At 41.4% G+C, this 12632-nt stretch overlaps 1 protein-coding gene across 2 annotated transcripts in view; it reads right to left on the bottom strand.

Moving 5' to 3' along the window:
• Positions 1–10695, bottom strand: part of LOC133610127 (lysosomal dipeptide transporter MFSD1-like) — a 15833-nt gene extending 5138 nt beyond the window's left edge. The window contains exons 1-7 of one of the 2 annotated variants that reach the window (XM_061966205.2): positions 10526–10695; positions 10096–10196; positions 4456–4565; positions 4316–4371; positions 691–834; positions 462–620; positions 268–383 (exon numbers count right to left, since the gene is read on the bottom strand). In XM_061966205.2, the coding sequence (XP_061822189.1) occupies positions 268–383; positions 462–620; positions 691–834; positions 4316–4371; positions 4456–4565; positions 10096–10196; positions 10526–10538 (699 nt within the window). In that variant the 5' untranslated portion in view covers positions 10539–10695. Of the gene's footprint in view, positions 1–267; positions 384–461; positions 621–690; positions 835–4315; positions 4372–4455; positions 4566–10095; positions 10197–10525 lie in introns of those variants that run through there. The other variant, XM_061966206.1, reaches the window with a different exon arrangement.
• Positions 10696–12632: the final 1937 nt, after the last annotated feature.

The following is a 12632-nucleotide window of genomic DNA, read 5'->3' as shown; positions in this document are numbered from 1 at the left end:
GGGAATAATTTTTGGTGATTTAACCCCCAATTCCAACCCTTGATGCTGAGTGCCAAGCAGGGAGGTAATGGGTCCCATTTTTATAGTCTTTGGTATGACTCGGCCGGGGTTTGAACTCACAACCTACCAATCTCAGGGCGGACACTCTAACCACAAGGCCACTGAGTAGGTTATAAGTCGGTATCCATTGTTGTGTACTTTAGCTTGTTTTCACATCTTACATGGAAGTAGAATTACTTGTATACGTTTTTCATAAGAGTGTTGTACCACTTTGTGAGACTCCTCCTGGATGGCACCATCAAGACCCAGCTGCCTCGTTCCCACCTTGTCCAGAGTGCTGACTATGATGGCAGACGTAAAGCCCAACACACACAAGAAGGCCCCTATGAAAACCAAAAGTCATGTGACATAAGCACCTAATCATGGTACTGTTTTATGACACAGATTCCTCCACTACTTACCTCCCCACAGGGTCCACTGCAAGCCAAAACTTTCTTCAAACCTTTGCGTAAAGAAGAAGTTGAGCACAGATCCCAAGCGAGAGAACGTTAATGTCAGCCCAAAAGCGAAGGCCAGTTCTTTCCCCTTGAACCAGAAGGCAGTGATGCAATTCTGAACAACTAAAGAGGATCAAAATAAACATATTACATATAGCTTTCAGCAAGTGTGGTTTTAACATTACACGCTTACTGGTCAGAGATCCGTTGCCGGATCCGAACAGAAATCGTCCTGTGAGCATGAGTGGCAGCAGGTATGGAGTTCCTCTGAAGTGGGAACCAAGGGCGAACAAAGAGGAACCCGAAACGCACAAGAAAGAGAAGAGGAATACCCCGACTGTGGAAAGAGAGAGAATTATAACTATAACCAAGTTGTCTACGAGCACAGAGTGTCCAACCTTGTCCACTGAGGGACGCATCCTGAAATATCAAAGAACTTGGAGGGCCGGTTTTCTTTTCTAATTGTGTTTCTAAAATGTGGCACAGGACAACAAAAAAACAGATTTTGGATTCCCCTGCACTTTAGACACTCCTGCCCTAGAACTAGTATGCTTTCTAGTAGCTGTGACCAGTATAGAGCTTTGCATCATTGTTTTTTCTCACAGATCTCATCTTGAACCTTATAGTAAGAGGTGGGTAGTAAGGCGCTTTTACATACAGTGCATCCGGAAAGTATTCACAGCGCTTAAATGTTTCTACATCTTGTTATAATACAACTTTATTCCAAAAGGGTGTGAAGTGAAGTGAATTATATTTATATAGCACTTTTCTCTAGTGACTCAAAGGGCTTTACATAGTGAAACCCAATATCTAAGTTACATTTTTAAGCCAGTGTGGGTGGCACTGGGAGCAGGTGGGTAAAGTGTCTTGCCCAAGGACACAACGGCAGTGACTAGGTTGGCAGAAGCGGGGATCGAACCCGGAACCCAATCCAATCCAATCCAACCAACTTTATTTATGTAGCACATTTAAACAACAAAATGTTTCCAAAGTTGCTGCACAACAATATTAAACACAATTAAAAACAATATAAAATAACTATGACTAAAAACGATTTTAAAGGGTAAAACCAATTAAAACAGTAAATAGAAATCAACATTTTAAAAACACAGAGGACAACAGAGGACCACACAACTCACGTAGTGTTAAAAGCCAGAGAATAAAAGTGGGTCTTAAGATGAGACTTAAAACACTCCACTGTGGGAGCAGTTGGAACATGGAGGGGCAGAGTGTTCCAGAGCTTAGGGCCGACCACAGAGAAGGCCCTGTCTCCCCTGGTTTTAAGTCTCGTCTTGGGCACCACGAGCTGGAACTGGCTCTCGGACCTCAGAGCGCGCGCAGGATTGTAAGTTTGGATGAGGTCCGAGATATAATGAGGTGCCAGTCCATGTAAAGCTTTAAAAACAAACAGCAAGGTTTCAAAATCAATTCTAAAATGAACAGGGAGCCAGTGCAAAGTCTCAAGAATTGGGGTTATGTGCTCGCGTCTCCTGGCCCCAGTTAAAAGTCGTGCTGCCGCATTCTGGACTAACTGCAACCGGGAGAGAGCTTTTTGGCTAATGCCAGCATAAAGTGCATTGCAGTAGTCCAGGCGACTACTGCAACCCTCGAGTTGCTGGCACGGCCACTCTACCAACCGAGCTATACCGCCCCCATGTGAATTCATTTTTGTCCTCAAAATTCTACAGACAATACTTCATAATGACAACGTGGAATTTTTGTTTGCAATTGTTTTGTTTTTTTTAAGTAAAAAAAAAATCACATGTACATAAGTATTCACAGTCTTTGCTTAATACTTTGTTGATGCACCCATCCATCCATCCATTTTTCTACCGCTTGTCCCTCTCGGGTCATGGGGGGGCCTTTGGCAGCAATTGCAGCCTCAAGTCTTTGAATACGATGCCACAAGCTTGGCACACCTATCTTTGCGCAGATTTACCCATTCCTCTTTGCCCATTCCTTTGTTCAGCACCTGTCAAGCTCCATTAGGTTGGATGGAAGCATTGTTTTTTATCCAGGATGTCTCTGTACATTGCTGCATTTATCGATCCCTCTATCCTGACTGGTCTCCCAGTTCCTGCCGCTGAAAAACATCCCCACAGCATGATGCGGCCATCACCATGCTTCACTGTAGGGATGGTGCTGGCCTGGTGATGAGCGGTGCCTGGTTTCCTCCAAACATGACGCCTGGCATTCACGCCAAAGAGTTCAATATTTGTCTCATCAGACCAGAGAATTTAGTTTCTCATGGTCTGAGAGTCTTTCACGTGCATTTTGGCAAACTTCTTTGGTGGAATGGCTTCCGTCTGGCCACTTACCATACAGGCCTGATTGGTGGATTGCTGCAGAGATGGTTGTCCTTCTGGAAGGTTCTCCTCTCTCCACAGAGGAATGCTGTAGTTCTAATACAGTGACAATCGGGTTCTTGGTCACCTCCTTGACGAGACTAAAATGAATGCAGCAATGTACAGAGACTTCCTGGATGAAAACCAAAACTTCCCATCCAACCTGAAGGAGCTTGAGAGGTGCTGCAAAGAGAATTTGGGCGAAACTGCGCAAAGATAGGTGTGCCAAGCTTGTGGCATCGTATTCAAAAAGACTTGGGGCTGTAATTGCTGCCAAAGGTGCATCAACAAAGTATTGAGCAAAGGCTGTAAACACTTACAGTATATACATGTGATATTAGTTTAGTTTTAATACATTTGCAAAACTTTTTACATTGTTATTATGAGGTATTTTCTGTAGAATTTTGAGAACAAAAATGAATGTATTCCATTTTGGAATAAGGCTGTGGAAAAAGAGAAGCGCTGTAAATAGTATCCGGATGCACTGTAACCCTCAGAGTTTTTACAAAGGTTGCTGGAATGACTGATCAACCTCCCCCCAGAACGACGGCCATGACCAGGATTTGACAAATACAGAGGTAAAAAAAAAAAGGTGTTCCAAGAGGAGCTTTGAAAAGGCTAAAATCATGGGTTTCCCCAGCACCATATAAATAATATTACCTTGAGCAACACAATGAACAATCCCCTGTTTTAATTACTATGCTCAAGTTAGGCGTATTAAAAAATGTCAACATCATCAAAACATAAGTTTGGGTACTTTACTTAAACTCGGACATGGATTTTAACTCATGACCTTCTGCTTTGAAGCGCATGTCCTAGTCACGCGGGCCACGAGGGCTACCGTAAGAGAAATGTATCTTAATATTCTAAGTGACAGAGCATGATGTGTCTAGGAATACTTTTGGTCTTAATTGTCATAAGAATGGCCTTGTCATTGAATATTTACATTTGACATGCGCTTCTTCACACAAAACGCCCCCACCCTGCGGTTAACGAAGCTCTATGCACAGCGAACCGAACGGGCACCTTCTCTCTCACACACACACCACTATGGTTGCAGTGCAAATACCAATTAAAAACAGCTACTGAATAAATTAGAAGTTGAGTGAGTGAAGAATGCTTGAAGAATGCACTACTGAACTGATAAGTTTGGAAGAGAAAGAGACGATAAAGTATCATCTGCTCACAGATGCTACCTGGTGGTTGTTACAGCACACTGCAGCTAGACCTGTAAATCCCACTCCTTAATGCTTCAGTCACACGCAGGATTCTCACAGGAGTGATGCAAAAATACAACCTTACCTACTCTACTCAGTACTCTTACTTTAGTGTTTTTTTGGCTACACTACCCACCTTTGCTTATAGAACAAAAAGATTAAAAATTGCATAATACATCCCTGTACTCAGTTTTTTTTTTTGGTTTTTTTAGAAATTAAGTGACACAATTTGTAAAATAATGTGAAAGCATCTTACAGCGGTTTCCCAATTTGTCAATAAGGAATCCAGCTAGGATCACCACTACTGCATTCCTGATGATAAAAAGTAATAAAGCCAAGTTTACGGTTCACACATAGCATTGCGTTCAAGGCATGTCAAAGTCTGCGTGCACTTACGTCCATGCACAGATAGCATAGAGAAGATTGTACTGCTGAGGGGTCATCCCCAAGCCCACCACACAGTCCACCGTCCCATTGATCACTGTCGCATTGGGACATGTCAGGTTCTGAGAGAAGAATGAGGACAACAATAAAGGTTATTATCGCGTGAGTAAAGTGTTAAAGGGGAACTGCACTTTTTTTTTTCCACAATCCCTATGTAAGACAAGAATTCTAATTCGTAAAATACGGCAAGTAAAAGGTGGCTAAGAATGCAGCGAATGGGAGCAGTCTATTTCACCCATAAAGCCCTCCAAAAATACATCCAAACTGCCAACAATACTCCATTTACATGTCATGACCTGAATACTAACCAAATATTAGCATTATTGTTATTGAACTATTTTTTAGCAGCGCCGTGATCACAGAGAGGTAACTAGCTCACGCAGCTACAGTATTGAGATACTGAGCTGCTGCTGCATCGCCTCTGAGTTGATGAAAGTAATTCTAGATTATAAATCATGCCTCTCACTTACATAGTAGAATGTTGTTGCCACAACCCGAGACGTTGGTCCACTTTGACATTCAATTTATACCCAACGATGGCGAGAAAGACACAAAGAGGCACTTTTTTTTTTAAACCTTATCATCAATTTTTCAACTAAACAGGAAGTAATAAACATACCATCAGTCGGCATCCCAGTAAGAGCAGACATTGTACAGTAAGGGCCTGATTTACTAAGATCTAATTACCCTGCACTAAACTGAGTTTACTTAGTGGCCTAGTGGTTGGAGTGTCCGCCCTGAGATCGGTAGGTTGTGAGTTCAAACCCCGGCTGAGTCATACCAAAGACTATAAAAATGGGACCCATTACCTCCCTGCTTTGCACTCAGCATCAAGGGTTGGAATTGGGGGTTAAATCACCAAAAATGATTCCCGGGTGCAGCCACCGCTGCTGCTAACTGCTCCCCTCACCTCCCAGGGGGTGATCAAGGGTGACGGGTCAAATGCAGAGAATAATTTTGCCACACCTCATTGGTACTTTAACTTTAGTGTGCAGTCAATAAAATAGTGAGTATTTGACCACAGAACATTCCTCCAGAAGGTCTTATCTTTGTCCATGTGATGTCAGATGAAACAAAAATTGAGCTGTTCGGCCACAATACCCAGCAATATGTTTGGAGGAGAAAAGGTGAGGCCTTTAATCCCAGGAACACCAAGCCTACCGTCAAGCATGGTGGCGGTAGTATTATGCTCTGGGCCTGGTTTGCTGCCAATGGAACTGGTGCTTTACAGAGAGTAAATGGGACAATGAAAAAGGAGGATTACCTCCAAATTCTTCAGGACAACCTAAAATCATCAGCCCGGAGGTTGGGTCTTGGGCGCAGTTGGATGTTCCAACAGGAAAATTACCCCCAAACACACGTCAAAAGTGGTAAAGGAATGGCTAAATCAGGCTAGAATTAAGGTTTTAGAATGGCCTTCCCAAAGTCCTGACTTAAACGTGTGGACAATGCTGACGAAATAAGTCCATGTCAGAAAACCAACAAATTTAGCTGAACTGCACCAATTTTGTCAAGAGGAGTGGTCAAAAATTCACCCAGAAGCTTGTGGATGGCTACCAAAAGCGCCTTATTGCAGTGAAACTTGCCAAGGGACATGTAAGCAAATATTAACATTGCTGTATGTATACTTTTGACCCAGCAGATTTGCTCACATTTTCAGTAGACCCATAATAAATTCATAAAAGAACCAAACTTCATGAATGTTTTTTGTGACCAACAAGTATGTGCTCCAATCACTCTATCACAAAAAAAACAATAAGAGTTGTAGAAATGATTGGAAACTTAAGACAGCCATGACATTATGTCCTTTACAAGTGTATGTCAACTTTTGACCACTACTGTATATAATGCCGAATTTGTCCCGCTTCATGCATCAGTGATGCATGGGGGCCATATAAATCTCTTTCCTACTGTACTTACATGTATACAAACCATTGATGGAGGTTTTTGGAGCGCTTCACAGGTGGAATAGCTCTAATCATATTACCTCCATTGTTAGCTGACTCTTGCTAGCAATTATTTATGATTTATAATCAGTGTTGGGTTAGTTACTGAAAACCAGTAACTAGTTACAGTTAATAGTTACTTTATTTCAAAAGTAACTCAGTTACTAACTCAGTTACTTACACCAAAAAGTAATGCGTTACTGTGAAAAGTAACTATTTAGTTACTTCTTTTTTTCTTCTTTTTTTTTTTAAAGCTCCCATTAATGCCCTTTTTGCCTTCATTTCAGTACTGTTATTGCACTGGAGAATAATACAATCTGTTGATCAACTTGACATACATTTTTATTTTCCTTTTAACATAATTAATGAAAAACAGTGCAACATAAAAAGGCATTCCTCCTTTCTTTAAACTTGGACCAATGACCATGAATAAAAAACAAGTTAAAGTGCAACATAAGAAGGCATATCATCTTCCTTGAAACATAAAGCCTGACATCTGGAGTGATGCTGCTGTCTTCCACACTTGGAGCCATGGATTGTAGAATCCTTGTTTTCAGTGGCAGGATCATTGACACAGATGGTGAAGTTTCAGTGCTCAGTAGAGATGGAACACTTTTGAGGGGTTTAAGCACCTGGAGGACCTCCTCTGCCACTCTCACATCATCATCAGACAGGGTGACATTTGTCTTCAGGGTGTTGTGGGTCAATGCAGAGTATATAGCTGCCTGCTGCTCCAACATATAAGTGGAGTTCCACCTCGTTGGGACATCATGTATGAGCAGGCAGCTTTAGCATTTCTTGCTTTGTCTTAAGCACATGAGCAGCTGTTGTGCTTGGGTGGAAGTAAGAAACCTTCCTTATCCTCCCAAAGAGGCGCTCCATCCTATTGACTGAGATTCCCTTCTGTGATGCCAAATTCACTACATGTGCAAAGCACCTATCTGTGGTCCCAGTCCTGCCTCATTCTCTGTAATTATTTGATTTTTGGCATTATCACGTGTGACTGGGATATCTTTATCTTCCATTCCTCCACTGCTTGTGTCAGTACCTGCGCAAGGTGACTCTCATAGAGGGGGCGTGTCTTCTCATCTCCCAGTCTGCTGTGATGAAGTGAGCGCTTATAGTTCCGCTGGACGTCCACCCGTCTGTCGTGAGCGCAACAGATGATGCTCGGGATAGTTTATCAACAACTTTTTTCTTCTCCTGCTCATAAAGATCTGGCACAATCTTATTGCTGAAGTGGGTGCGCGACGGGATGTCGTAACGTGGTTCAAGCACGTTCAGCATGTGTTTAAAACCCTCATTTTGCACAACCGAGTCTGCACTTATAAACACACCGATTCAATGGCGGGGCCGTTCAAGCTCCTCCGTTACTCCGCTCGCCATGACCACGCTGTGTGTGGACTGAACGTGCCAACAACTTTTTTTGTTTGTTTCATATATCAAACCGCGGATCAATTGTGTGCCTCATCCCCTCCCCACACCCACACACACACACACACATAGACCGCACCTCTTTTATTCTCTCCGGCTTGTGACAGAGGAAGATTCAGAAGAACGACACCGCAGCGCTTCTGTTTCTAGCCGATACTACATCAAAAGTAACGTAAAATAACGCAGTAACGCATCATGTAGTAACGGTAACTAAATTACTGAATAAAAAAAAATAACGCGTTAGATTACTAGTTACCGCCGAAACTAACGGCGTTACAGTAACGCGTTACTTTGCAGAGGTGGGACCAAGTCATTGTTTTGCAAGTCACAAGTAAGTCTCAAGTCTTTGCCCTCAAGTCCGAGTCAAGTCCCGAGTCAAGACAGGCAAGCCCCGAGTCAAGTCCAAAGTCAAGACTGGAAAGTCTCAAGTCAAGTCCTAAGTCCTGCATTTTGAGTTTCGAGTCCTTTCAAGTCCTTTTAACCACAGACTAATATATTAACACAGATTGTGTATGCTTTTCAAACGCTGTATTTATTTATTAAAACAAGTGCATTTTAAATTGCAGGAAAGAAAATTGTGCTGACATTGCACTTTATAATAGCACTATTAACCAGTCATTTTAAACATTAACTCATTCCTTTACAGAACAAACACATTGAAAAATAAAGTGCAAATGTACTTATTTGCACAAAAGTGTTAACATTGAAAAAACATGACATATACCTGAACATAACAAAAAAGTTGTACTTTTTATATGTCAGAGCCCTATGCTGCATTGCATTTGCAAAAGACCAAATTAGCCAAGAGTCTGTCAGTCATTTGTGCACGATGGGGGCGTAGTATGATGCCACCATGGCTGAAAACTCGCTCCACTGGAGCACTGGAGGCAGGCACTGCCAAGACTCTCATGGCCACTCGGAACAGTGAAGGAAGAGTCTTCATGTTCAATGCCCAGAACAAAAGGGGAGAGAGAGTTGTTTTGGGTTGGTGCACTACTTGTAAGTGTATCTTGTGTTTTTTATGTTGATTTAATTAAAAAAAGAGGAAAAAAATGTTTTATTTCTTGTGCGGCCCGATACCAATCGATCCACGGACCAGTACCGGGCCGCGGCCCGGTGGTTGGGGACCACTGAGGTAAACAACCAACAGTGTGTCAGAAAGCTAGCTAAAACGGTACACATATTCATAATATAGTATACATTTTAACTGACCTTTATTTTACTATTTTTGTCTTTTTTTAGGTGGCTAAAATACGCGGTGCTGCTGACCGCCGTCTAACGTTACGTGTGATATATTGACTAACGTAACCCTGCTTAAAAAAAATCACTGAACAAAAAGTATGAATAAGGTAGTGAACTGCAACAGATTCCCGTGTTTGCAATAACGTTATAACGTTAGCAGTGAGTTTACAGCCTCACTGATTTAACTACACAGCAAATAAAAGTCACGTTACTTAGCCAATAAACGTTATCTTACATTCAAAACTTACCGTTCTTTGTGCAACTTCAAATGCCGGACGAAGTTGGAAGTTGTTGCCTCTCCATCAGTAATTTTCGAACCGCATGTGTTGCATACTGCAAACCGTTTTGTGTTGACCACCTCGTAATTTTTATACCCAAACGAAATTATTTTAGGTATCATTTTTTGTTCACTGGCGTGTGGTTTGGACATGTCTTCTTTGTTGGTTGTCCTGCAATTTGATTGGATGAATGCTGTGTGATGAAAACAAATAGTAGATCTAATTTGATTGGCTGTTGTACTGAGACCACACCAGCTGACACACGCAACGCTGATAGACAAGTACACAATGAAAAATACGGAGCGCTCCCGAATAACTTTTTCATCTTTGGGTTTTGGGGAAAGTAGCAAGTCATGTCAAGTCATGTCAATTCAAAAGGCTCAAGTCCAAGTGAAGTCACAAGTCATTGATGTTAAAGTCTAAGTCGAGTTGCAAGTCTTTTTACATTTTGTCAAGTCGAGTCTAAAGTCATCAAATTCATGACTCGAGTCTGACTCGAGTCCAAGTCATGTGACTCGAGTCCACACCTCTGTTACTTTCTAACGCGTTAGTCCCAACACTGTTTATAATGCTTTAAAAAAGAAAGACATGTGTGTGCTTGTCTTACCTAAAGATTGTGAATGATGGGCAACCCCCCCCCCCCCCAAAAAAACGCAGTTCCCCTTTAAGGTAAAGTGGAAACCTCCACATACCCCTTGAAACTGATCCTGCAGAACACTGGGGATGTCAAAGCAGAAGTAGGAGCCAAACGACAGCAGGCAGTTGAAAAACAGCACCAAAAAGCGATAGCGTTCTAAAAAATAAAAATAAAAAGACACAATTATGACCTGTGATTTGCTGTAAAATGAAGATAACATGGAAAACATTACTCCTGCCAGAACAGTCAGTCTGGACTTCATTTCATTGTCAGTGTAGTTCAAGTTCATGCTGACTTTACAACAGAATTGCAGACAAAAAGCTTTAACATTAGCATGTACCCAGTCAGACATTAAACAAGCTAAACATGCTAATCGAGTGATGATGTCATGCCATTGATTGACCCACTTCTAGAAGAAACAGTAATGTCTGGCAGGTGAGTCCACGACAATTCAGTATTAAAAAGACAAAAGTTGTCATACTTACCGTTCAAAGCCATGCTCGGGACATGTACCTCAAACACAAAAACTGTTCATTCACATGATTGTGTGTTCTTTATCGTGGACATGACAGGATACGATTGTGATGACTGCGTGTCAACAGCACGATAAAAAAAAAAACAGATCTACAAAGCATGTGGATGCAGCGTGACAATGGAGCAGTGCGTGTACAAGTCTGCGCAGGCGGGGACTGAGCACAGGCAGCGCTCACGTGAACGTTTTCAATAATAAAACTTTATTGACAATTCAATTTGTATTGTTTTACTTTCTGTCGATGTGTATCAAACTAAGTGTTATCCGTGGTAAAATAGTTTAATGAACATCTGATAACTTTTTTATAGTGTAAATAGGGTCATGTTTAGTTGCTTTTGGTAATATGTTCAATATGTTGTTGTTGTTACAAGCACAACCACACGCGCAAATAGTCTGTAAAAAAAAAAAAACAGCATAAAAATAGGGAAAAAACATGTTTTCATGGTTTATTACAGGGGTCTGTAAACTACTCACAACAACAACAAAAAAATTAATTCTTCTTGGGAACATTTTTCAACCTGAGGTAGTAAAAAAAGATAGCTAAAAGATATATATATATATATATATATATATATATATATATATATATATATATATATATATATATATATATATATATATATATATATGTATGTGTGGGAAAAAATCACAAGACTATTTCATCTCTACAGGCCTGTTTCATGAGGGGGGGTTCCCTCAATCGTCAGGAGATTTTAATGGGAGCATTCGCATACCATGGTTTATATAGGGCACAGAGTGGGTGGGTACAGGCTGGCCTAGGGGCGTGGTGATTGGCTTATGTGTTACCTAGGAGGTGTTTCCGTCTATGGCGGCATGCTGTTACAATTTCGCTGCGCTTGTTGAGGGATGACAGGTCTGGACGGTAAATAATAAACAGTTTCTCTTTCAAGCATAGGTTGCATCTTTTATTACCACTATTGTAAGGTGTGCTGGATGCAAGAATTTGCCATGTTATTGAATATTCAACATTATTGTCTTTGAGGTCCCAAATGTGTTTGCTGAGTTCTGTGGTATTTCGCAGGTTTTTGTTCCTGAAAGAAGCCTTGTGATTGTTCCATCTGGTTTTGAATTCTCCCTCGGTTAATCCTACATATGTGTCGGATGTGTTAATGTCCTTGCGTATTACCTTAGATTGGTAGACAACTGATGTTTGTAAGCACCCCCCGTTGAGAGGGCAGTCAGGTTTCTTTCGACAATTACATCCTTTGTTGGTTTTGGAGTCGTTCTGTCTGAGGGCCGACGGCTCATTTGCAATTGTTTTGTTGTGGTTTGAGATGATTTGTCGTATATTGTTCATGCAGCTGTAGCTCAATTTAATGTTGTTCTTGTTGAATACTTTTCTTAGGATGTTGTCTTTGGGAAAGTGTTTGTCAATCAGATTGAGGAATTTGTGTCCAATGTTCGTTGAGACGTTTTTGCTGTATGGGGGGTTGTACCAGATGATGTCGTTCCGTTTTCTGTTCTTTTTTGGCTGGTTTCCTGGCGTGGGTTCATAGGTGAGGGTGAAATTGTATCCGCTTTCATCAAGGGCTTATTGGTACGGGGGGGTTGCTTGGTCAAATTCAGCTTTGCTAGATGACAGCATCGATAGCCTTTTATTGATTCCGGTAGGTATTCTTTTCGTGGTGGTGGGTGGGTGGTTGCTGTCATGGTGCACGTATTGGAGTGTTGTGTTGGGTTTCGTGAATGGTTGGTAGCTGTTATTTCTCAGGTTGAAAGTGACGTCAAGGAAGTTGACGGTTTGCTTGTTGGCTTCAATCGTGACATATATATATAAGGTAGATATATAAATAGATATAAGGTAGTTAAAAAAAATAAAAAAAAATATATTTTTTTTAACTTGGGACTTCCCGCTGGCCGGATTTTGGACGCTGGTTGCCAATCAAACAGCTTAACCTACTCAGTGGCCTAGCGGTTAAAGTGTCCGCCCTGAGATCAGTAGGTTTTTAGTTCAAACCCCGGCCGAGTCATACCAAAGACTATAAAAATGGGACCCATTACCTCCCTGCTTGGCACTCAGCATCAAGGGTTGGAATTGG

The sequence above is a fragment of the Nerophis lumbriciformis genome, linkage group LG11, assembly GCF_033978685.3.
Source record: "Nerophis lumbriciformis linkage group LG11, RoL_Nlum_v2.1, whole genome shotgun sequence".
Taxonomy (NCBI): Eukaryota; Metazoa; Chordata; class Actinopteri; order Syngnathiformes; family Syngnathidae; genus Nerophis; species Nerophis lumbriciformis.
The sequence above is the reverse complement of the archived record's forward strand: the minus strand, read 5'-3'. Positions and strand labels throughout refer to the sequence as shown.